Source organism: Penicillium antarcticum, assembly GCF_028974205.1.
Source record: "Penicillium antarcticum strain IBT 31339 chromosome Unknown utg000003l_segment0_segment0, whole genome shotgun sequence".
NCBI lineage: Eukaryota > Fungi > Ascomycota > Eurotiomycetes > Eurotiales > Aspergillaceae > Penicillium > Penicillium antarcticum.
Genome location: NW_026695301.1, coordinates 2,919,302 through 2,942,711, shown reverse-complemented (window position 1 = coordinate 2,942,711; position 23,410 = coordinate 2,919,302). Strand labels below are relative to the sequence as shown.

At 47.9% G+C, this 23,410-nt stretch overlaps 11 protein-coding genes across 11 annotated transcripts; 6 read left to right on the top strand and 5 right to left on the bottom strand.

Moving 5' to 3' along the window:
* Positions 1 to 364: 364 nt before the first annotated feature.
* Positions 365 to 2,542, bottom strand: N7508_003818 (beta-catenin-like protein 1; the record flags this gene model as incomplete). The annotated part of the gene is made up of 9 exons (XM_058461884.1): positions 365 to 610; positions 655 to 939; positions 988 to 1,502; positions 1,548 to 1,641; positions 1,689 to 1,923; positions 1,970 to 2,076; positions 2,128 to 2,363; positions 2,416 to 2,470; positions 2,519 to 2,542. The coding sequence occupies 9 exons, from the start codon at positions 2,540 to 2,542 to the stop codon at positions 365 to 367; spliced, it is 1,797 nt and encodes a 598-aa protein (XP_058322461.1).
* A 299-nt stretch (positions 2,543 to 2,841) lies between these two features.
* Positions 2,842 to 3,318, top strand: N7508_003817 (uncharacterized protein; the record flags this gene model as incomplete). The annotated part of the gene is made up of 3 exons (XM_058461883.1): positions 2,842 to 2,970; positions 3,032 to 3,081; positions 3,135 to 3,318. 3 exons carry the CDS (start codon positions 2,842 to 2,844, stop codon positions 3,139 to 3,141), a joined length of 186 nt encoding a protein of 61 aa, XP_058322460.1. The 3' UTR covers positions 3,142 to 3,318.
* Positions 3,319 to 4,615: 1,297 nt separating this feature from the next.
* N7508_003816 (transcription factor domain-containing protein) lies at positions 4,616 to 6,983 on the top strand (the record flags this gene model as incomplete). The annotated part of the gene is made up of 2 exons (XM_058461882.1): positions 4,616 to 5,215; positions 5,265 to 6,983. 2 exons carry the CDS (start codon positions 4,616 to 4,618, stop codon positions 6,981 to 6,983), a joined length of 2,319 nt encoding a protein of 772 aa, XP_058322459.1.
* Positions 6,984 to 7,443: 460 nt separating this feature from the next.
* Positions 7,444 to 8,445, top strand: N7508_003815 (uncharacterized protein; the record flags this gene model as incomplete). Its single annotated transcript, XM_058461881.1, has 1 exon — positions 7,444 to 8,445. One exon carries the CDS (start codon positions 7,444 to 7,446, stop codon positions 8,443 to 8,445), a length of 1,002 nt encoding a protein of 333 aa, XP_058322458.1.
* A 235-nt stretch (positions 8,446 to 8,680) lies between these two features.
* Positions 8,681 to 10,238, bottom strand: N7508_003814 (nicotinate phosphoribosyltransferase; the record flags this gene model as incomplete). Its single annotated transcript, XM_058461880.1, has 4 exons — positions 8,681 to 8,901; positions 8,949 to 9,270; positions 9,326 to 9,945; positions 9,998 to 10,238. The coding sequence occupies 4 exons, from the start codon at positions 10,236 to 10,238 to the stop codon at positions 8,681 to 8,683; spliced, it is 1,404 nt and encodes a 467-aa protein (XP_058322457.1).
* Positions 10,239 to 10,583: 345 nt separating this feature from the next.
* On the bottom strand, positions 10,584 to 12,374 carry N7508_003813 (GMC family oxidoreductase; the record flags this gene model as incomplete). Its single annotated transcript, XM_058461879.1, has 3 exons — positions 10,584 to 10,791; positions 10,849 to 12,022; positions 12,089 to 12,374. 3 exons carry the CDS (start codon positions 12,372 to 12,374, stop codon positions 10,584 to 10,586), a joined length of 1,668 nt encoding a protein of 555 aa, XP_058322456.1.
* Positions 12,375 to 13,797: 1,423 nt separating this feature from the next.
* N7508_003812 (uncharacterized protein) lies at positions 13,798 to 14,737 on the top strand (the record flags this gene model as incomplete). The annotated part of the gene is made up of 5 exons (XM_058461878.1): positions 13,798 to 13,875; positions 13,935 to 14,078; positions 14,153 to 14,200; positions 14,260 to 14,550; positions 14,615 to 14,737. 5 exons carry the CDS (start codon positions 13,798 to 13,800, stop codon positions 14,735 to 14,737), a joined length of 684 nt encoding a protein of 227 aa, XP_058322455.1.
* Positions 14,738 to 15,844: 1,107 nt separating this feature from the next.
* N7508_003811 (uncharacterized protein) lies at positions 15,845 to 17,216 on the top strand (the record flags this gene model as incomplete). Its single annotated transcript, XM_058461877.1, has 4 exons — positions 15,845 to 15,964; positions 16,023 to 16,156; positions 16,204 to 16,658; positions 16,717 to 17,216. 4 exons carry the CDS (start codon positions 15,845 to 15,847, stop codon positions 17,214 to 17,216), a joined length of 1,209 nt encoding a protein of 402 aa, XP_058322454.1.
* Positions 17,217 to 17,324: 108 nt separating this feature from the next.
* On the bottom strand, positions 17,325 to 18,434 carry N7508_003810 (alpha/beta hydrolase; the record flags this gene model as incomplete). Its single annotated transcript, XM_058461876.1, has 1 exon — positions 17,325 to 18,434. One exon carries the CDS (start codon positions 18,432 to 18,434, stop codon positions 17,325 to 17,327), a length of 1,110 nt encoding a protein of 369 aa, XP_058322453.1.
* Positions 18,435 to 18,930: 496 nt separating this feature from the next.
* Positions 18,931 to 19,285, top strand: N7508_003809 (uncharacterized protein; the record flags this gene model as incomplete). Its single annotated transcript, XM_058461875.1, has 2 exons — positions 18,931 to 19,082; positions 19,141 to 19,285. The coding sequence occupies 2 exons, from the start codon at positions 18,931 to 18,933 to the stop codon at positions 19,283 to 19,285; spliced, it is 297 nt and encodes a 98-aa protein (XP_058322452.1).
* Positions 19,286 to 19,819: 534 nt separating this feature from the next.
* Positions 19,820 to 21,706, bottom strand: N7508_003808 (MFS transporter; the record flags this gene model as incomplete). The annotated part of the gene is made up of 6 exons (XM_058461874.1): positions 19,820 to 19,954; positions 20,011 to 20,124; positions 20,181 to 20,930; positions 20,999 to 21,361; positions 21,419 to 21,590; positions 21,657 to 21,706. 6 exons carry the CDS (start codon positions 21,704 to 21,706, stop codon positions 19,820 to 19,822), a joined length of 1,584 nt encoding a protein of 527 aa, XP_058322451.1.
* Positions 21,707 to 23,410: the final 1,704 nt, after the last annotated feature.

Below are 23,410 nucleotides of genomic sequence, written 5' to 3'. Positions count from 1 at the left end.
ATCTGAAGAATCACCCAACGCGCTGCAAGCCCGCCTGTCGGTGATGGAGGTTGATGTCGGCAGGAATCAGAATGTCAGAGGCAGATGCGTTGTGGAGCCTGACAATCTGAAAGGGATGGAAAAGAAACTCCCCGACAATGATGAGATGAAGGGACTGATCTCCAGACTCTTGATGCTTCTGAGCCCGCTAGCCAGACGCTAGTCCTGTTCGGGTCTCCATCACGTGAAATTGCTCTCACCGCCTCGGAGTACAAGGTAGACAAACTATGGTTCAGTCGCATATATTATAATCACTTGCGCGTTATGTTAAGAATTCAAGGGTTGATTGATTGTAGATTATATTTAATGCAAGAGGTTGCATCGCTTAAACAAACTGAAGAAGTGTGCTAAGCATATCCCTGAAGTCTTTCTGACCAGGTTCCTCCCCCCAAGTCCTTCTAGTTGTTCTGCGAAAATTAGCTTTGTCCAAAGGTAGAGGCGCATACATCTTACCCTGTAGTGTGCTGCGAACCAGAGATAGGTCTTCATCGCGGTCCGCGAGAAGTGCAAGAATCTTCAGCTTGGCTCCATCATCCTCCGCAATAAGCCATGCCAAGATAACATCGATAGTCTACATGTTTAGCAGGGAATAGTATTTGTGCGAGAGAAACATACCTGTAATGAGAACAGACCAGCATCGAATCGCCTTGACAGCCATTCACCGGCCATAAGTTCTTGCTCTTCCTTGTCAAAGGTTCTACGCTCTTTCACGATAGCCTCTTCTACAGGTGACACGCGCGCCGCGTATTCACGCCTCAGCTTGACGAGCTTTTCAATCTTTCCGTAGTCCTTCTCCATAAACTTTGCTAGTGTCCGGATGCGTGGTGCGGAGCCACCAGGCAGAAGACGCAGAAGGGAAGCAAAGATTCCCAAGAAGTGCTCGATATTTTGGCCCTCTTGCTAGATGGATGTTAGTTTAGCCAATGCTACGGGCATAGAGAAATATACCTTCTTCATGAACATCCCGAAAATGGTCTTCAGGCCAGCCGCCTCCACCAATCTCTCGCATGCTGGAGCACCTCCGACTCCACCTAGAGCGTGGTCAAGTACCCTCAGTGAGCGAGACTTGCTGAACTTGCCCTCTCTGAGCATGATCAACGCTAGTTCAATGCCCTCGTTTTCCACGAATTTCTCCTTGCCGACGTCTTCTTCGACGAGGCAGATAAGAGAGTCAAACAGGTTCTCGACATATTCTTCTTCGTCAGAGTCTTTCGCTGGGTCACGTTTCCTGTAAGCGCTGAGCAATTGGAGAAGAACATCGATACCATCGAGCTCGATAAACTTGGAGCGGTTCTTTGGTGATGACTGTAGAAGAATTGCCAATATTTCAGCAGCATATTGCTTGTTCTGACTGACAACGGCTTCTTTCTTTTGAATACGGGAGAGAATCCATGGTAGGATTGAACCATCCTGTCCAATAGTCTCGGCGTGGGAGGTTTGGGAAGCAAGGTTTTCCAATACACCTGTTTTGGTTAGCAATCGTTTCATCTCTGGGCTTTATGACCGACCTAGCACATAGTATACTCCGGCTCTGTCCGTCTCTGATGCTTCATCGAGTCGTGAGAGATTCTGAGCCAATAATTCAATGAGATCGGCTTGCATCTATAACTAGTAAGTAGTTGCCCAATAACATTGGGAGTTCCACATACCATGGAATTCACTAAAACATCCCATTGCTCTTGCTCGGCGTCCACGTCCTCGTCTGTTAGTTCACTGATGATTTGAATGGCATCAATCGCAATGTCAGCATTCTCATGCGACAAGAGAGAAATCAAGGAGCCAACGCATCCCATCTTCGCAAACTCTTCGTAGAGCTCAGAATGCTCAGATAGGATCGACAGGCCCTTGATTTCAGTGTCGAGGTCGGCCTCGGAAATCATGAACCTAACTCAATCAGCACCAGCACAAATATCTCGCCCTTTTCACGTACTTTTGAGGATCACTTTCGAACTTCGCCCGCAATTCGGCATTCCTCGAGATCTTCCGTTCAAAGTTCAATGCGAAACGGCGTACCCATGCGGAGTCGAACTTCTCGGGCTAGATGAGAGTCAGCACCTGGCCAGTGTTCATGGAGCAAATTGTCCATACCGCAGTTTCGTCTTCCTCTTGCTGATCAATGTATTCCATTGCCTGTGTTGTCTTTCGGTCCATTCCACCGCCGAAGAAACGTCCCTCCTCGTCATCTGGCACGTCCTCCTGGTCGAAGTCCGGAGGGAGCTCGGGTCCAGCTTCGCCGTCGTCGGCTTCATCTTCAACCATGGGTGCCTTTCCTTTCGAACGCGCATCGCCATTCGAATCTAGCTTCGCTGACTTGTAAACTTCGTCTGTTGTATTGTTAGAGGTTTGCGATCGGCGTCTTTGCGAGGGGAGACGTACTGGGATCTTGGAGAGGCTCGAACTTGCGCTTTCCATTGCCTCCAGAGGAAGGTTTCTATTATGTCAGATATGCAAATGGCCTGAAGGGTTCTCTCAAACTCACTTTGAAGAGCTCGTCGACGTTCATGGTTGCGATAGGATGCCTGTTCGCGAGGCAACACTGGGACTTCGAGTCCTTCACGCGAATTTCTAAAGAGAGAACGAAGAATAGACGCGCAAAAACAGCTGAAATAGAATGAATCACGTCAAGATCACTGCAGGCGCTGTCGCATTCACGCGGGCAAAGATATACGGTTGCGCGCGGGAGCTAAAGACGCAGTGACGCCAAGCCCGTTCCGAGTCCGCAGATTTCTCGACGTCCGATCATCACCTTCAACAACAACATCAACTCACGTTCTCATTTCTTGCTCCTCCATCACACACACAATGGCCCCCAACCAGCGCATCGTCCACTCCGGCTCTGGCCGCGCCCAGAAGGGCTTCGTCAGCACCGTCTACGATGAGGCCACCAACCCCGAGAACAAGACCATTGTCCGCAGCCTCCTGATCTTCGGTGTACGTTCGACTCCATCATCATTACATCAGGCAATAAGACCAGCTAACATATTCATTTTAGGCCGGTGTTGCATTCCTCCACAGCAGCCTCGGAGAGTTCCTCCTCCCTCCGTAAGTCGCACCCATCAGTCCCTTCCCAATGACCAGCCTCTGACTCGACGCAGCATGTAAAATCTTTACGCCTTTTATACCTCCGGTGGGACGACTCGGACCTCCCTTTTTCAATCCTGTCGAAGCATACGGCGTCGGTCAAAGGAAACACATGAATAGACATTTCGCTCGGTGGTTTTCGATTGGATAATTTGTACAATAGTTTATTGGAAGGGCATGTATCCTTTTGCATGTTTTGCTCCTGTTTCATGAATACCAGGAATTTGCCATTACTGGGTGTCCAGTGTGGTTTGAATCCATTACTGCTCTATCGTATGTGCCCTGTGCCTTGACACATGGGCTTTCCAAGATTCCTTCAATGCCTTGCTTGAGGAGGTTACTCGCTGGTGATGGGCCATGTGGTACAAAACCGGCGCATCTAGACTCGGCTAGTCGTCCCCGGGTCATGGGGGCGTAAGGAAAGACATGGATTTCAATATGTGACAGCGGCTGGTGCAGAATGAACCCATAGAATAAGCTGGGTTGCAGTGGCCATAATGTAGACTTGAAACCTTACGTTTCATATTTAGCAAGAAATTTCATATGACAGTCCACCTTCAATCGAGTCGTATTTCCCTGGCTTCCCATCTACACAAAATGTCGTCAATATATGTGTAAATATATATGGGTACCCTTACGACGAAATTGCCACCACTTTCACGTGGCAATTTACTAGATATATCGAAATAAAAAATTATACTTGGTTTATGACATCTTCTCCAATGTTAAGAACCTTCACCGTACAGGCAGGAGAATGATCTTTCACTGAAGAACAGTGTGCAACATCCAACCTAATAGCAGCGATTATGTGCAATGAAACCATCCCGACAATAGTTTTGCACATGAGGCCGTGACCATCTCTAGAGTATCAATCACAGATCAACCTCCAGAACATTATTGCTATAAATATCTACGGCACATGCTGGAAGTACTTTGGTAGGATAATATAAATTTATATGTTCAAGCTGATCAGTGAGTTGAAACTCCTTATTAATACTCCTCAGAAGTTCTGCAGTGGTGAGACTAAAGTAGACGCTCATATATCTAGGATGGGATTGGTGGCAGATCTGAGCGGTGCCATGTTTATGCTTAAAAAGAGAATCTGTTACAATCTATAGATCCGCTTTGGACTCCCGATTACATTTTAACCCTGAGAAAAGTGACCTAGTCTTGTTCTTTTGTTTGTGAGACTCTAATGGTGTTTGCGGTATATATATTGCGTTGAGTCCAACAAATGGTGTTTACCACCTTGGCCAACCTTGTCTATCGAGTGGATAAATGATTATCACCTACACAACCAATTGCCATCAACAAATGCCGATCCAACGTGGCGATTTCCCCGGGCGCCAAGGTTGGTCTCCGCAAAACGGGCTCCCCACATCTCCCCCCAGTTCCGGCCACCGCCTGAATCTTTGGCCATCCTCTGATTCGGTCTTCCCGGTACCATATCGTCATCTCTCCTACCATAATAGGAACATCTCCTATATGAGAGGCAATGGCTTCAACCCCCGATAACCGGGCGCAGGCTCTGAAGCGCAAGTCACTGAGTGCAGAGTCCGGCCTGGAGTCGACGGCCAAGCGCCATAGCCTGTCTGGATATGATCCGCAGGCCCCATGGCTATATGAGGGCAAACCTCCTGGCGGATGGCGCACATTAGGGACCCCTGGTGTGCAGCATTCCCTACCGCTGGCGAATATGGTGTCTGCCGTGCAGGATCTGATTGACCCAGACTTCGATCCGTTGACGGCGATGTTGGACGATGAGCCTCGGTTTTTGAAGCCGCTGCCAGCTCGCATCGCCCCGGAAGATTTGGAATTCCTGCGATTTCGTGGTGCGCTCTCACTACCGGAGAGCGGTCTGCGGGATGAACTGCTTCGCTGTTATATTCAGTGGGTGCATAGTTTTATGCCGGTCTTGAACTTGCAGGAATTCTTGCGATGTGTGGCAGAAAATGATCCGGAGGGAAATGTTAGCATTTTGCTGTTTCAGGCAGTGATGTTCGTCGGCACGGCATTTGTCGATCTTAAACATCTGCAGGATGCGGGATATTCGACGCGAAAGAGCGCGCGGAGTGCGTTCTTCACTCGCTTAAGGGTGTGTGTACCAGTGATCAAAAATTCGAGCCCAGCTAACCCATATATAGCTACTCTACTCTCTTGACTGCGAAGAGGACCGAATTGTGATTCTACAAACTTTACTACTGATGACCTACTGGTCTGATCCGGAGAACAGCCCACAGCGAGACATCTGGGATTGGATTGGTGTATGCAACACACAGGCACAATCGATCGGGTTGAACAAAGACCCTGCATCAGGCGATATGGACGTAAGGACTCGACGACTCCGCGCTCGGCTCTGGTGGTGCCTGTACTCCCGAGACCGACTCATTGCTATGGGTATGCGTCGCCCACTTCAAGTCAATGATGGTACAAGCAACGTGCCTATGCTCAGGCTAGACGACTTCGACTTTGAACCCTTCGCTCCATCCGTTATTTCCAATTTCCGCTGCCGCCAATTGGAAGATGTGTCACATCAAAAACGTCTCTCTATTATGTTTATTGAAAAGATGAAGCTTTGTCAGGGTATTGGCAGGGTATTGTTTGCCCAATACACACCTTCGCAACGCCAATTTGGCGCCACGAATCGGACAACTGTCACCCTCGTTCCTCGACAAGCTTCAGAGTCTGAGTTTGCGCGATGCGGTCAGAAGCTCGACTCATGGCTCAGTACTCTCCCCAAAGATGCTCAATTTATACCGAAAACGAAGAATAATTTCCGTGATGGAGAGGACGTGCTCTTGCTCCATGGCGCAATGTTGCGTATGCTCTATCATGCTACAAGTAGTGCACTTCACCGGCCTTGGGCAGTCGCCTCGAAGGATCAATCCAAAACACGCACTGAATTGTGCAACACTGCCCGCATTAAAATGCACGATGCTGCCAGCGGAATCACACATATTATACAGGGGTTGAATCAACTCAATCTGACGCGGTTCCTGCCACAATCCGGGGTCACTGTGATTCTACCCGCTGCCGTGGCACATTTAACCAACACCATGTCCGACAATCCGGCTGTCCGCGAAAGCAGTGTATACAATTTCCACCGTTGTATTCAAGTGCTGCACTGTCTCAAGGATATCTATCCGGCCGCAGACCAAGAGTTCGCCAACATCGAAGCCGCCATTAAAATGCAGTCTGGCGCCTCCAGCACCTTCTTCCAGGTCATGCAATACAACCTCGACGCCCCAGCCATATCCTTGACAACACGAGAACCAAGAAACCAAGAACCAATCCCCATACCGCAATATCATCCACTCCTTGCCGAGCCACCTACTCCCAAGCCTGACACCCCGATCTCACGAAGGCAAGCCACACCTACCCAAGGCTCAGGGGGTCTCCCAACACCAAGAAACTCTACCACAGAAACCATCCAGGATACTTCTCTACCTCTCTTCCCCAACGATTTCGACCAATTTGCCGACCCCAGCACCGTCGACAACAACCCCTTCAACTTTTTCTCAATCGATATCGACTCATTCCCGGACATACCCACCCCTGCCACGAATCCAAACACGGATGGAAACAATATATCATCAACCGCAAAAGACAATAATTTAGACTGGACACAAGACCTATTCCGAGACACGGACATGAGTCAATATGACAAGGCACAGACCTTCGAGTCACAGGAGATACCCCAGCAAGAACAAGAGCAGGACCCTTTCTCGTTTGAGTTGCAGGGAATGGATGAAAACATATCTGGAACACACTCGCGCCATCAATCAATGAGTGAAGCTAGGTCTGGTATTACTGGGGATCTTGATCGGGATCTAGGGTTCCAGTCCGGGGATGATATGTTTTAGTCTCATGAACGAGGTTGATTATTATTCCGGGCCTACCTTCTCCAGCTGCCATCTTGTACTATATGACGTGTTATTTCACAAAGTATATGCTTCAAAATAAGATTCTCTATACAAGTGTTCTTCTTCCATTCCGTGGTAGGTAAAAGTCAATAAACTAGGTCGTGTACTGGCTTGTTCCCGGTGAGTTGTGATATCAGCCTTACCAGTTGAGACCTCGCTATTACATCCCTATTCTGAAATAACGTTTGAGGCTAAATATGTGTCGTGATATGAGGATAAAACCATTATATTTGGATAGTTCGCACATTGGAGGGAGGACATAGGAGGAAGGCACTCTACTCTATATCGCGGGTTGGCCTCGAAGACCCTTTCTTTGCGTGTCTCTATCTTTCAATTCTTCTTTAATCATCCATTTTATCTCTTCAGCCTGTACATTTTCATTCATTCAGTACAGGTGACCATGACACCCTGGAGTCTTTCCCCGGAATCGCTGCAAGTCATCCACGTACCACCCATACGCGAATACCTCCAACGGCTAGACATGCGCTCCATTCCAGAGCTGGCGTCTTCCAGCAGCCCTCCCTCGCTCACGGGTCCTCTCCAGCTCACAGGTCGACTTCCACTCGGTGTCAGAGAAATCATCTCATCAGGCGGATGCATCGTGGGCCTCTACGACCAAACACCCGTTGTCAGGGAACCCAACAAACCACTACCACCATGCACAAAGGTTCTCAAGTATACCAGGGACGAAAACGACAGAAACTGGTTGATAAGCATCAAAGTCGAAGCTCGAATCCTCGACATCCTCGATAAGCTGGGTCCCCATCCCTCCATCATGAAATCAGAAGGGTTGACCGAAGATGGCCTGGTACTCAAATACTACCCCAACGGCAACATGGGCGACTACCTGATCCGTTATCCAGAAGTCAGTCTCGAGATTCGGCTGGACTGGTGCCAGCAGCTCGTTGCAGCGGTATCATTCATTCACTCCAAGAATGTCATCCACTGCACCATCGACGTATCGAATATCCTTCTAGACATCAATCTCAACATCATCCTCGCTGATTTCCAAGGAATTCTGAAAAATAGCGCAGGGGAATACATGCTGGACGGTTTGAGTCGCGAAGGCTCGAAATCCAGCATGCCACGGCCATTCCCCTATCACGCCGAGAAAATAACTGACATCTTCGCTGTTGGCTCGGCGATGTATCATATCATCACGGGCGGTGAGGTGTTTCCGGAGTTGGATTCTGTTCGACATGCAGTCGAGGTTCAGTACCGGTTTCGCAATACCCAGTTTCCCAGAGATGACTATGTTTGCAGTCATATCATTGAGAAATGCTGGCGAGGTCTGTACAGCTCCATTGATGAAGTTAGCGAGGATATTTTCACGATGCAATCTGCTTCATGGGCTGGTGATGTGGCTCAGAAACTAGAAGATGGATTTTTCTTTCAGGTTTGAGCTCTTGGATCAAGTTGTGAATTACTTGTATTCTTATGTGGACTGATGATACCCAAGGATGTGTGGTGTTTGGTATTTGGTGATTGTATTAGATTCGTCGATTGAGCGAGGATATCATGTATTCTTATTCTCTATGGAATGTCACATTATGCTGAACGGAAATGAACTCTAGCAATTAAACCTGCCCAATCTATGAGATTATGAGTATGAGATTCGTGAAGCGAGATTGAACTGCTCATTCCTGCTTTTTCCAGCGATTGCTTTCATCGCCTTCTTCCCAGGAGTGCTCGACGTAGCCAAGCTTCTTCTTGACTTCCCGGACTTTGTCCTGGTCACCTGTATTCTTGCCCATATTGTCACTGAGCTTGACAGCGGGGCTGCCATTTGCGGTTGCGATCTTGATGACAATATTAAGGGGCTTGGACTTTTCACCACTTGATTTACTGACGTAGTCATCTGCAAGAATTAGCGGTGGTCAACGCATCCGTGGAAATAAGACTTACTGGTGAAGAATGTTCCAACGCCGAAGGTAGGCTTGAAGCCTGCCTCTTCAGCGATGGTTTTGTACTCAAGACAATGCTCGATATCCAAGGAATCTGAGAACACAACGACCTTTGTATCGGAGATACCCTGGCCATCATAGAAATCACGAGCCATCTTGACAAAGTAGGTCGGGTCACCAGAGTCCTGGCGGATACCAGTGTAAACCTGAGCATAGCTCTTAGCAGATGGATCAGGCTTCTGATCCGGCACCGAGATTGGCCTCTTGAAAGCATCCAGGAAAGCAGGTGTACCGAAAGTATCGGTGAGCGCAATACCAAGGACCTAACAATCAGTCAGCATATAGCACATCGAACGTCGAGACAACAAGAACACGTACCCCCTCCCCGAAACAACCCAGCCAATACTTCAACGCCAACTCATTGGCATTCTCATAATCATCTGTAATAGCCGCAATGGTCATATACCATTCATGCGCAACAGTCCCAACAGCAGGTACACCATACTTCATGGCAAAATGAACGTTGCTAGTACCAGACAGAACACCACTCCAACCCTGTCTCTTCCCCTCCTCTGCAGCACGAGTAAGACCCCTCATAACAAGGTCCTGAGTGTGATAATCACGTCTACGACGCGATCCAAACTCAGAAAAGACACACCCATTCTCAAGCAACGTACAGCCCTTCCGGTAAGCCTTGTCCTCCTGATTTTCATAATCCCAGTCCTTATCGGTGAACATGAAATAGGCCTGGCTGGTCAGCGCCAGTAACGGGATCTCGTACAGGATCGTGTCCAGCCACAATCCCTTGATGATGTACTCGATATTGCCTTCGTCGTCATCGCTGCCTGTATCTTGTACCGGGATAAATTTGATTTCGATTTGTTCCGCCGGTTTCAGGTGGAAGGTTTCGAGGAAGGTGATGTACGCGTCGTTTAGGTAAGGGCATTTTTCGCGGAGGAATTGGCGTTCTTCCGCTGTTACGCGGACATTGGCTAGTTCTGAGCGCGTTGATGTTAGTTGCTATTCGGATGCTTGGTTGGTATTGCTTACTGTCCATCTGTTCCAGGAGCCATTTGTATGCCCCGCGGCGCAGCTTCATGTGCGGGGTCCGATTTGTGTAGCCGTATGTCACCGCTGCTCGTGTGTCAGTTTGGGTATCGCCCAGTTCGGAGTAAGAGTACTGACAAACATCTGGGAAGTATTTTAGGACTGCACATTGCATCGTCAGCTTGTACAGGTCCGTGTCCAGCAGGGTGACGATGCCTGCTGGCAGCTGGGACTCGTTGCCCATTTTGCTGGTTGACCTGAGGTTCAGGTCTATGTGGAATAAATTGAAGAGATCTGGGAGATCGCCAGAATTTGAAGAGTTGAATGAGCAGATATACAGGGGAAAATGACCTGTTATAAATGCTTTCTGGTCTTTTTCTTTGTCGCTTCGTTCATTTAGCGCGGGGAAAACGGCGATATCGATAAATGTTTGCGCTGTTTGCATTCTGTATAGTTTGTCGTCACCTTTTGTCCTGCTCCCTTTTCTGTTGGCTATTTGTTACTCCTACTAAGCTTGTTTGTTTAGTAGTTGTTAAATCCAGCTTGTGATTATTTCAAAATTGTCAATTGGGTTGTCTACTCAGTACCGTCACAGCTTATGCGCAGACCTCTCACCATCACCTATGATATCTGCAGCTTGCTCTGCTAGAGCATAAACACACATCTGAATATGAGCAGTCAATGGAACAGGAATGACACTTGCATCAACAATGCGCAACCCATCCACCCCTCGTACCCGGAGCTGACTGTCAACCACTTTGCCCATCGACGCACTTCCAGCGGGATGGAACATAGTCCTAAAACGAGGTATCAGCTTGTGCTCAATGATTTTTTTTACATCTTCATAAACTCACATAGCTCGACCTCGAACAATACTGTCGATCTCTGCATCACTGGTATCCACCCTAACTGGGGTGGCCCCGTCTTCGACCGTCTCATCGTCAATCATTTCCCGTCCGGCTTCTGTATCACGAATCATTTCGCGAATCTTCCGAATCCCCGCGCGCATCATATACCTATCAGCCTCAGTTGCGAGGTAGTTAGGGTCGATAAGTGGCGCAGAGTTTGGATTGCTATCACGGAGGGTAATGCTCCCGCGAGAAGTTGGAAGCATACCAACCACGATGGAGATAATATGAGAACCGTCCATCTCAATTGTCGGATTGGCAGGATTTCCTGCTCCGTAGAAGACTAGCATTTCCAGGTGTCCTTTTTGCGCGATCAACGGATGTTCATCCGGGTTGCAATTTGGATCATCGCGAAGTAACGCAGCGCGCAATCCATCCAGGGGAACAGGTTGTGTTGCTGCGAAGTCAATTGGCTGACCTCTAAGATACAAGGGATCCTTGAAAAAAGGTGATCCAACTGCGAGTCCTCGTTCTGGCTGTTTCAACTTCCACCACTGGACTACCCCTGGATGGTCTTGGAAATGCCGGCCAACGTCTGGTGAATCAAGTACCAAGTCCACGCCGTGACGTTTCAATTCTTCGGCTGGCCCAATACCTGAAAGTTTCAATATCTGAGGCGTTCGATATGTGCCAGTTGAAATGATAACTTCACGCTTTGCTGAAATCACACGGGATTCCTCTCCCGCAATCTCCACGCCAACGGCTCTCTTTCGCCCATTGCGCTTCTCGAAAACCACGCGTTTGACCATCGTATCCGTCAGGATAGTAACATTGAGTGGGTATTCAGAGGCTGCAGTCTGCCGCATACCCTTGACTTTGTTCTCGACGATCTCAGCCAATCCAATGGGATTGCCATTATTGATGTCCGGGACTAAAGGTACACCGACAGCAGCCCATGCATCCTTCACCGACTGACGCAGGGGATAATTGCGACCCGTGGATGTCACAGATTCTGCTTTCATGGGACCACCAAAGCCATGCTGTTCTTTATCGCCATTCGGATCAAAATGCGACTCGACCTTGCGGAAGTAGGGCAAGAATCCACTGTAGCTCCAACGCGAGTCGCCAACCGTCTGTCCCCAGAGGTCATAGTTTGCCCTTTCGCCTCGGAACCAGCCCCCTGTTGAATTAAGGCCTCAGATCAGACAAGACGCTTTTTGTATTGAGCAACTGTCCCAGTACTCACCGGCGTTAGTCACACTACTACCACCAAGCGCCCTCCCCGCATGGTTGGAAACAGAGCGCCCATCTAAATGTTTCTGCGGTACTGTAGTATAGTTCCAATCGAGCTCAGAGCCGAGAAGTTGAGGGTAATCTGCTGCATCTGGTACAAGGGGGTGCTTGCTAACATCGGGACCGGCTTCGATGATCGCGATGGACAACGTGGGATTCTTTTCTTTGAGACGGGAAGCTACTACGCAACCTGCTGTTCCCCCGCCCGCGATAATATAATCAAATGTTTGAGTCGCCATGAATATTTGAATAGGAGAAAGGACAGATTTTCGAGTTGGAGATGAGTGATAGAGAGATATGTTACTGAGGGGTAGCCGGAGATCGATTGGGCCGTTACATCCCCGTGCGTCTAGTATCTCTTGGCCGACAGGGATAAGTCATGAACGATCCTTAGGATCAAAGTGGTCTAGATAATGGTCGATCAACACTTTTACTTATAGACAAGTCACAGGGGGCCACAGCCCCAGGGTTGTTTGTTGGTCGTTTCCTATGCATCCACGTGGTGTTGGCGAACCCTAAACATGCTACCCATTTGCAGTCACAGCAATATGTAAGTCCTCCAAGTCATTTTATTGACATCTTTCAACTTCATCTCATGAAAAATGACTATTGCATTTAAAGGACAGAGCCTGGGTTATATCACCCCCGACATCTCGAGCCATCAATAGCGATTGACAAAGATCTCTTTTTATCAACATAGACTGCGCATCCGTATCCTTCCACTTAGCCTTTAATGTGTCCGGTGTCGATTCCTGCTCTACGCAAATAATAAGACGCTCGAAGACATCCTATAAATAAGGTGTATTAGAGCCAGACTACTCGCTATGCTACGCTCGGAGTCTCAAAATACTAGACATTGTCACTGCTATTTAGGCAGGTTCAAAACGAGTCTATTTAACTAGCTTTGGCTATATTTAGTTTATTATTATCGCCTCTAGTGTTGTCAACGCTAGTATTTCAGCTTTCTTTATGTCTATAAAACACTATGTAATAGATAAGGTCATAGCTCCTGTATAGGATCAGAAGAAACGAACGTATCAAACAAAGAAAGGGGAGAGAGACAACATAAGTGTATCGACTCCCTAAAGTCTAGCTACTAGTTGATCGAATATCCCAAGGTTATCATATTTACTGCCCACTTTCGTACAAAAGACTCTAGCTCCCGACATAGTGTTTCATGGAAGTAGGCTTCCTATTACTCTATCCCTGCACCGCAGCAAGATAGAGGTGGGCATCTATAACAAGACGCCAACTGAAATACAAAGGTGGTGCTGATAGGCAACGATCGCTGCGCATACAGACTCAAGCGGAGAGAGAGTGTGGACGGTGGCATAGGCAGCAGCCACAATTCCAGGCGGACTGCGGGGTACCAAAAGCGCAGTTGCGGCGCTTCACCATACCCCTGCCACAACCACTCATCGAATGAGGCGGTGACATGGCGACTAACGCTAGGCCAATGCTTTCTTGATAACTAACCATGTAGATATAGATTCAAGGATGCATGCATGTACACTGCCCCAAATTTATGTGGCAGCTGGTTTTGGGGCTGAATTCGCATGCAGTAGGAGATTAGAACATCAAAGTTCAACAGACGGAGCGGCTCCATATCCCAGGTATATTTCTCGCGTATGTCCCAGTTTTCTCTTCTGGGAAGCAAGCACAATGTTGGACCTGAACGAGCTGCGAGAAAGGTACGAGTTCGTCAGAGTTACCGAAGACAACAAGGACAAGATAATCGAGGTATGTAATTCATGTATAGATGCAGGCTATACTTGACTAATGAGATGAACTCACCATAGGATCTTTTCTCTCAGGTACAAAGCCTTCAAGAAGCACTTCAGCACGAGAAGAACGAGTCCGAGGACCAGAAGAAGCTAGTCCGGGTTTACAGAGAAGATGTGAAGAGATGTATGAGCCAGTTGAAAGAGAAGGATGGCAAGCAAGTATGCTCTGCGTTTATTCCTTTCTGCTGAATAGCTCCGTGAACCCCAGCCTGGTATTGACTATATACGTGCAGGCGAGGTTGAGCTTCGGATTAGTACTGGTCGATGGCGATCATATGAACGTGAGCATGAGTTTTCTCTGTGACGGTGGCTTCGACTTAAACTAAAATCTATAACGCAGTTCATGGACGAGTTGGTTCAAGGGGGACAGAAGGGGGGTCGCTCTGCTGCTAAAGCTCTCATCGAGGCGGCCCGAGATCATGTCCGAAAGATAAAACCGGATAGTGATCCGAACATCCAATTCAAGATTCGGGTGTACGCAAATGTGGCTGGTCTAGCAAAAACGTATTCCGATACTGGCATTCTGAGCTCAGCGGATATCCTGGGATACTTTATACAAGGTTTCAACATGCATAATACTCTGTGTGACTTTGTGGATGCAGGTAATGGGAAGGAATGTTCTGATGTGAAGGTTGGAGGTAAGAATGTTCTGTTCCTACTTCCGAGGGTGAAGAGATCGCTAACATACTACCCAGCGCATTTTGAGCACTATCTTCACGATGTCCATTGCCAACACATCATTTTCTGTGGATCTGCAGATAATGGCTATGCCCGGGTACTGGGACCCCATTGCGGATCGACCCATATTTCACTTGTAGAGGGACCACCATTCCCTCGTGAGTTGAGAGACTTGGCAACTGAATTCAAGACAACCTCGTTCCCTCACGTCTTTCGATCGAAGAAATTATCTCGAAGAGTTTCATTTGGCAGTAAACCGGTCGCACCAGCAATCACACCACCACGGACGCCGACTTCAAACTACGCCTCTGTAGCGAGAACCGCACCTCTAGTATCAGAGATCGGCTCCCCTTTGACAAAACCGCCCACCAAAACGTCGTTACCTCACAGTTCAATGTTAGTCGTGCAGAGGAATGTGGATGGTGAACGGGTTGATAGTCCGTTGCACTACTCCACGAGGCCCAAACTTGATGTTCTGAAGCAGCACAAATTCTGCAATCAGTTTCATATATTGGGATCTTGCTCCTATGGAGAGCTTTGTACTCATAAGCATGAACCACAGCTTGCTAATCAAGAGGTAGTTGATCTGATGTGGATTGCCCGATTGTCTCCCTGCTCAAAGGGCTTGCGGTGTGATAACGAGCGTTGTGTCGGTGGCCATCGTTGTCCACGCGAAAATTGTACGGTCAAGGGCTGCAAGTTCCCCCATAAAGTTGACACCAGAATTGTCGGCTCTCTTTGATTTTATCGGTTTTTCTGGCTTTTATTTGACATTTTCTATGTTCGTTGGACAGAGTGTCTTTATTTTGTTTTGGCGAAGTCATTTTGCTCTTCATCCAAGCTATCACCACATGTTTATTGTCGGAGGGAGCGAAGATGAGATGATTGTTAGTTTCGTCATGATTGAATTCAACATCCATGTCGCTGATTTATGAGGCATCAACTGCTAGATCATCTAGTGAATTATGAATACCAGTTTCCGCTTCGAAAGGATCTTAGTTGCCCCTAACGGGGCTAAGAAACGACAGATATCAGCATATTTCTCGAATGCTGGGAGTTCATTGGCTAGATCAAGAGCGGCATACCTGACTCGGCATACTCACTGCACGTACAATGTAATCCTGACTTCAATCTCCACTTCATTACGTCACAGTGAAGGTTATCAATATAGAAAACCCAAATACTGTGTTTGTTTCGGTCCTACTTTGGGAACTTACTTTCACCGGGCTTGCATTTTCTCAACTACCATGTCGGCCGCACTAAAGGCGATGCGGCTCCCTTTAAGCCGCGAAATTCCCCGCACGCCGCATTTAGTTGCCGGGTGGCGCGGATTTGCTCAAGTCATGAATTCTGAGAACTTTCCCACGGTACGGATAACTTCTCTGATACTGATTGAGATTACCTAGCTCACTGAACTGGCAACAGGAAGATGATAAGCCTTTTACAGTGCCTATTTCGGGCGAGAGCTTCGACACCTACAACTTCGAGCCGCCACCTTCTTCCGTCACTGTCACCAAGAATCAACTCAAACAGCTCTATCGTGACATGGCAATAGTCAGGTTTGTTCTCTCCGTGCAATATTGATACCCTGGCTTACCCGTTCCAGGCGCATGGAACTGGCCGCCGACGGATTATACAAAGACAGAAAGATCCGTGGTTTCTGTCACCTGTCGATAGGGCAAGAGGCAGTTGCGGTAGGAATTGAGCATGCGATTGAACGAGATGATAAGCTCATCACGGCCTATCGCTCTCATGGATTTACCTATATGCGCGGCGCTACCATCAGGTCCATCCTTGGCGAACTTCTCGCCCGCCGAGACGGTATAGCCCATGGAAAGGGCGGATCGATGCATATGTACACCAAGAGCTTCTTCGGGGGAAATGGAATAGTTGGTGCCAGCGTGCCGCTGGGCGCTGGCATTGCGTTCGCCCAGCAATACGACGAGACCGGAAAAATCACTGTCAATCTATATGGAGACGGAGCCGCGAATCAAGGACAGGTGCACGAGACCTTTAACATGGCCAAGTTGTGGAATCTTCCCGTGATGTTCGGCTGTGAGAGTAAGTTTGCCAATTGTCCCAAGTTGTGGAAACGCACCATTGACAGCTCTCCTTCCAGACAACAAATACGGAATGGGTACCTCGGCTGAAAGATCTTCTGCCATGACAGACTACTACAAGCGAGGTCAATACATTCCTGGTCTCCGGATAGATGGAATGGACGTCCTGGCTGTGCTAGCCGCAGTCAGACACGGACGAGAATTCGTCAAAGCCGGCAATGGCCCTGTAATCTACGAATATGTCACCTATCGATACGCCGGCCACTCCATGTCGGATCCTGGAATTGCCTATCGAAGCCGGGATGAATTGCAACAGAACCGTGCCAATGACCCACTTAGTAATTTGAAGGCGAAATTAATCGATTGGGGCATCATGACAGACGCTGAAGTCAAGACAATGGAAAAGAACATAAGGACGATGGTGAATGAAGAGGTTCGAAAGGCAGAGGAGATGCCTGCACCCGAAGAGCATCCCAATATTCTTTTTGAAGATATTTACGTGCCTGGCAGTGAGCCTGCTCAGAGACGAGGCAGGACAGTTGATGAAACTTGGTACTAGGGATGCTGCAGATCGGAAGAGCTCAGAGACAGGCAGGTCTACATACTCCTAATGAACTCTACAATCCATTCGAGGCATTTTTTAGATAATACATCGTGTTGTCGTGAGCTAGGCATTCGTTGTCACCGACTGTAGCCCTCTCACAAATTCCCCAGCTCTTTCTGAGCACCGACGCGCCTCTGTCCGAAATCCCATGAGCCAGCCAACCATCAACACGTCATGAGGCACATTTTCCTCCACAAAAAGTGCAACAGAAGACTTATTCTGTGGAATCGCTCTAAAAGCTTCTGCGAGTTCTTGATGTTCCTGACATAGCACCTCCCGGCCACCAGTGATTATCAGGACAGGCGAAGGCAAATGAAACGGGTGTCGTATAGGAGCCACGTATTCCTCGACTGGTTCAGTTACCTGCAAGTCACCCAGGAAGTTTTTTGCACCCCAGGCAGGGAACGATGCGGGAATACACTCCGTTTCGTAGTTTGCGCTCTTGATCCAGGCGCTGGGGTCATTGGCATCCAAAACATTGCACCAGGGTGAGAAGACCCAGCCGCACTTTGGTGCTGGAAGAAGAGACGTACAGTTGTATTGCACGATATATCGTAATAGTCCCAACACAAGGTCCCCTCCACAGCTGTCGCCACTAAGCACAATGCGCGATGCAGGGATATGCAGGGTATGGATCAAGTAAGAGTAAGCCGAAATGACATCTTGAAGCTGGGCTGGAAAGCGACCTTTCTGGTCACCAGCTAATCGATATTGAAGAGAGAATACATAGGCGGATGGGGTGTACGCCAGAAAGTTCTTGGCCAAAAAGCCACAAGAGGCTGTTCGGCCGTTGCCCAGTATGTACGATCCACCATGAAAATGCAATACGACGTGTTCATCTTTGGGGATGGTACAGCCTTGTGAGAAGCGTCTTGGGTACCACGTACCCCCTATCGTCTCTGGCTTGATCTTTTCGTTTACTGCGACGCCGGTGTACAGATTGGACTGTGCAGGCTCCACTAGGACAAACCGTTCACCTTCGATATGCGGGCTTAGGGAGAGAGATGGTCTCATTCGGAGTGCTGAAAATACTCGCAGAGAGACCTTAAGAACATGGTTTGTAATAGCTTGTCGATATGTCCAATTCTGGTCCTGCCGGTGCCCAGGATGCAGGTACGCGACCGCAAAGAAAGGAAGGAAGAAGATCGAGGTGTCCTTCGGCGAAGAGAACATGGAGCAATTCGTATAGACAGGAAAGGCTGCTGTAATAGTGAAGCCAACGAGTCACAAGGGATAGACCTAAGAAGCAACGATGCCAAGCTTCGTCCTTGTTTGTGGCAAGAGCTTGGGGTAAAGATGAATGGCGGATGGCAATGAATATAATGCGACCAAATCAGTTGTCTCTCCCATGAGGCGCCATAAAGCTTGTTTTGGAGAACTTGATCAAGCTCGATCAAGTAATGGAAAGCAACATTTCATTGGTGCATGATTCAAAACTATGACATCAACACGAAACGACCTGATATACACGTACTTCGTATATGCATCCGTTGATTTAAGGAAAGAGTCCTTATATAAGAATTACATCACTGTTTCCTTGGCCAGATTTCTTTCCCCAAATTCCCCTGGTCGCTGTTCAAACTTCATCAAATTATCTCGCTGTGTCCCAGAGCTCAATCTACTTGCCCCGAAGGATCTCCAGCTTGTTCTTCTTGGCTGAACGGTCACTATGGCTCTTATTCGCCATTTTATTACACGCACTGCGTCAAAGCAGCCGCTCCGGACAGGAGTTGCTCCTGCTCAGCTATCTCTACGGAATCCCCCTCGGAAATGCTTCACCAGTGGGAAGCTAGACGAGACAGAACCCGGCGGTCAACGGAAGTGGGTCTTTCTCCGTTATACCAATGTGGCCTTGGCTGACTCCAATATCACTTTATAGGCTAATTGTTGCCGCGTGCGTCACCTTACCGTTTTTGGCTTATGTGTGGCATAGAAGTGGTGATGCGAACACAGTCAGTGGTACTGTGGGCGAGCATCGTGGTGCCAACCAAGAGTATAAGGAAAGCGCGGAGGGCAACCGGTAACCCGGGGGTGCTCTACTTTCGACTTGGTAGAGGCATATAAGGGAGAATGTGGTGGAACGATGCGTCGAAAAGTGCATAATTGAAATTTAGGCATAACGCAGGTGCATAGGCTCCTGCGTTAGTCGCTGCCCGATCCAAAGCATGCTTGCTATATGTTTTTAACGTGCTGCTCGACACTGCTTGCTGTGGCCACTTTGTGGAGGTAGCCTAGTGTTACTAATTCCGGTACACAGCTGGGAAGCTCATGGATTTTTTTCCGCCATTTAATGTATCAAGTGTCAAATTGATGTGGTGTTGGATGATCGTAGTTCTGGAGTATAGTAATGTGGACACAATTTAATTGCAGTTGTTTTCAATAGTATCATGCTCGCAAGTCCCAGCATCTAGAATAATGCAATATTTTTTTATCAGCAAAAGATACACCATTCGGCCGACAGCATTATCTCCCTTGGTAAGTAAATCTTGCCCATGTGGCGAACGAAAACGCCATCCAGTCCAGCTTATAAAGTCTTCTGTTAATATTGCCCAACCCTTCTATAGAGTCGGGCTGAATTTGCTCCACGATCTAATCTTCTTGCCGTAAATATAGAAAATGATGGGTACGGGGAAGAGGATGGCCGTCAAACATCCCAACAGAGTCATCGCCCAATCCACGCCGAGAGTGTGAAACTAGTCGTCATCAGTCATTAATTCTAATACTTGGACCAATGGATATGGATATTTACCATGGCAGTCGCAAACATAGGGAATCCAGCTCCAAGCCACGATCGAAAGAAGGAGTTGGCGGCAATTGCCGAGTTGGAGTTCATGGCATATACGTCGATAATATAGTTCAGGCCCTAAATCAAACGTCATCCAGTTGTTACGGAAGATATATGAGGGCAGGAAAACTGACCTGTAAGAAAATCAACAACACACCAGCACCCAGCAATCCACCCGATATGACCTGCGGCACCCAAGTGATATTGGGACTAGACGTCCAGCCAAACCAGAACATTCCGGCTGGCAACAGCAGACCACCAATCATCATAGGAATCAGCCGTTCCTCTGGAACGACCTGGCCCGTCTGCTTAAGCTTAGCTTGGAATCTCGTCTTGGTGAATGTAATGATGATAGCACAGCCGGCGAGTACGCCGACAGTGATAGCGAGAAACGGGAGCTGACCGACACCGGGATTCCAGCCCCGCTGCTCTTGGAACGCAATGGGGTAGGCCTCGAAGCAAAGGTACAGAAATCCGTAGATGAACCCCATATAGAGCGTGATGAGAGTTAGGATTGGCTCGAGGGCGAGCATCATGAACGGGCGCAGCAGGTAGGCGTAGCAGATATGCTTGAAGTCAACCTCGTGCTCATCTGCTTTGGCGTGAATGGCCCAATTCTTGGTGCGGAAGCGGATGTTGCGCGCCCGCTGCTGAAGGAGCGTCGGTGCAAAGGTCTCGGGAACGACAAACAGGCCGACTGTACCGAAGAAAAACGCCATGATGGCTGTGATGTACTCGGTCCAGCGCCAGCCCAGGTACGACATGGTGACAAAGCCGCCGACGATGGGGCCAGCGACGGGCCCAATGAAGGTGCTGGCTGCGAAAATGGCCACGGCGATACCCCGGTCGACAGGACCGAAAAGGTCTGCGAGCATGCCTCCGACCTGTCGAAGAGAACACAAATTAGGAAGACGTGCGGGTGCTTTTGCATTGGAACTGAACTCATCCTTACGATTGCCAATGGTGCGCTCGCAAACAGTCCTCCAAGGAATCGGCAGACGAAAATGGTTTGTAAGTTCTGTGCCACAGCCACGGGAATCTGGAAGATAGCAAAGATGTAAAATCCGATGATCAACGGCTTCTTCCTTCCGTATAACTCGGACAGAGGGCCGAAAATGATGGGCCCAAAAGCGAATCCCAGAACGAATAGGCTGGTTCCCAACACCATCACTTCTTGCGACACGCCGAATTTCTCCGCAGTGACGACCGAGGCAGTGCTAAATACGGAGGATGCGAAGGTTACAGAGACGGTCATCAGACCGAGCACGACAGTTATAAGCCATTTCCGGCATGCCGAGAAATTTTGAGGGTTTTCCTAGTGAAGTGAGGTGAGTTCCGAGGGCAGAAGCATGAAGGCAGACTGAACACATACTGGGTCGTCGGGCCCATCCCATTCGATTAGGTTGGGGTCACGGTCGGTTTCCTCGTCAAGCTCTCCAGGTGTCTGTTTCTTCTCAAGGTCTGCATCTAGGGAGAAGTTGTTGCTCCTCGATGCTGTTGAGCTGTTACTCCTCGACGCTGCTGAGCTCGTAGAGTCTGGACAACTGTACAACGTCAATACTGAGCGAGACTGTACGAATCTTGGGGCACTCTAGATCATTTGAGCCTACTATGAAGATTGTCCCTGTTGCACAGGTGTATGGTGATTGTCCACTCCCATCGCGTGTTATTCTAAATGCACAGAGGGAAATTTGATTAATCGGGCAGCTATCATCGTGGAACACTAGTATAGGAAGTATAAAGATTCGCCTCAAGCATGACATAACCGAGCGGAAACAGGTATCAAGGCAGTTGGTCAGATACCTTCATCATTACGTATCGTTCTCCACCAGTCAGGTTTATAGGCACCGCTTTATACTGATTCAAATTTCGCATTAGACAGAACAAGGCACTGTGACTACTGCGCAGAAGTTGTCATACCATACCCTTTTGCTTATATAACAAGTAATACTTTGCATAACTATCCCGCTGCTCGAGGCCTACCAATCTGATGTCTGCACGTATCGGCTTAATACTCTTGACCCTGTTAGATCAAGAATAATACAATTTGGTGATTATAAATCTATTTCAGGCCAATAACTGTCATCGCACTAGTAGCCTTGTGCAGGGACCACGAGCGGATTTGCGTTCGTAGGCCGGAACATTCAACGGGTCGCCGGATGTCTCCGGAGGGGCCAAAGATAGCCAGTCAGTCATCTCTTCAAGAGATTATACGAGCCCGAACCTTGGGCCCGATGTTTGGCATCTATATAAGGCCAAAGGCTCTCGGTGCAAATTATATCCATATCAATCAATTATCAATACAGAATTGATTACTTAGCTAACTTCCATTCTTGATCACTCTAGTAGAGAGTTTTGATCAAAGGAAGTTGTAGGCGCCAACCATGGTGTATGCACCCACTCGAAAGAAGACTCACATAGTCTAGCATGGATCCTTTATCAGTCCTCCTTTGCTCTTCTATATCTCATTGTTAAAGGGAGTCTATCAAGGGCCCCTTCGCTAGATAGAGAGTCTATCATCTTGAGAAATCTTTCTCTAACACTACTCCTTCTGTGATGGCCGTTGTCAGCGCTGCTACCTCATCAACTAAATCTCTATACAATATCAGTCTGCAATAAAAAGTTCAAGACAAAATCTTAGGGTGGCTTCAAGAAGATTTCAAGACCTCATGAACATCCAGCACTTGTTTGAATTAACCCTTGATGTTGATGTAACGACGTTGGAACTTATTCAGGGCCAAATGAGCAATGCGGCCAGGTCTGCCTCGAGTTCAAGGCAAAGACGTCTTCGATGTTTGGACTCTCCAAGCCTTATAAGATCTTATATCGCAGACTTGTTACCTATACATGTTTAGCAAGAAGGCAAAGATCAGTCCTAGATACTTCGATTTGTTTTGATGCCTCGTAGTAAAATTGAGTTATTCTTAGTAGGTCACACGCTAAACGCTGTAAACCACGTTCCTCATTTGCTTATGGCTCCAAAGTAAGATAGACTTCCTTATTATGGCTCTGCGATGTATAAGATGGTCGGTGAATAAGGGCTAGGGTACTTTATCTCGACTAGGGCGCTGCATAATACATCGAAGCATCTTACATTTTACTACATAAAGCTGATGTAACGTAATTACGATATGAGTCCTCATCAAGTCAAAATGAGTGGAGGTAGGGTCCAAGTGCTATTTTACGGTAAGTAATTGCTTTTGTATAACGTATACATCTTCTTAAATAACTTAGTATAAATCATCTTACTAACGACGACTTTATTCGCTTTAAGCCACTGGATCTCACGGGTAGTTTTGAAAGTAGTTTATACATTCTTCATAATTGTAAAGTCCTCAATGAGGCATTAAGGCGATATATGCAG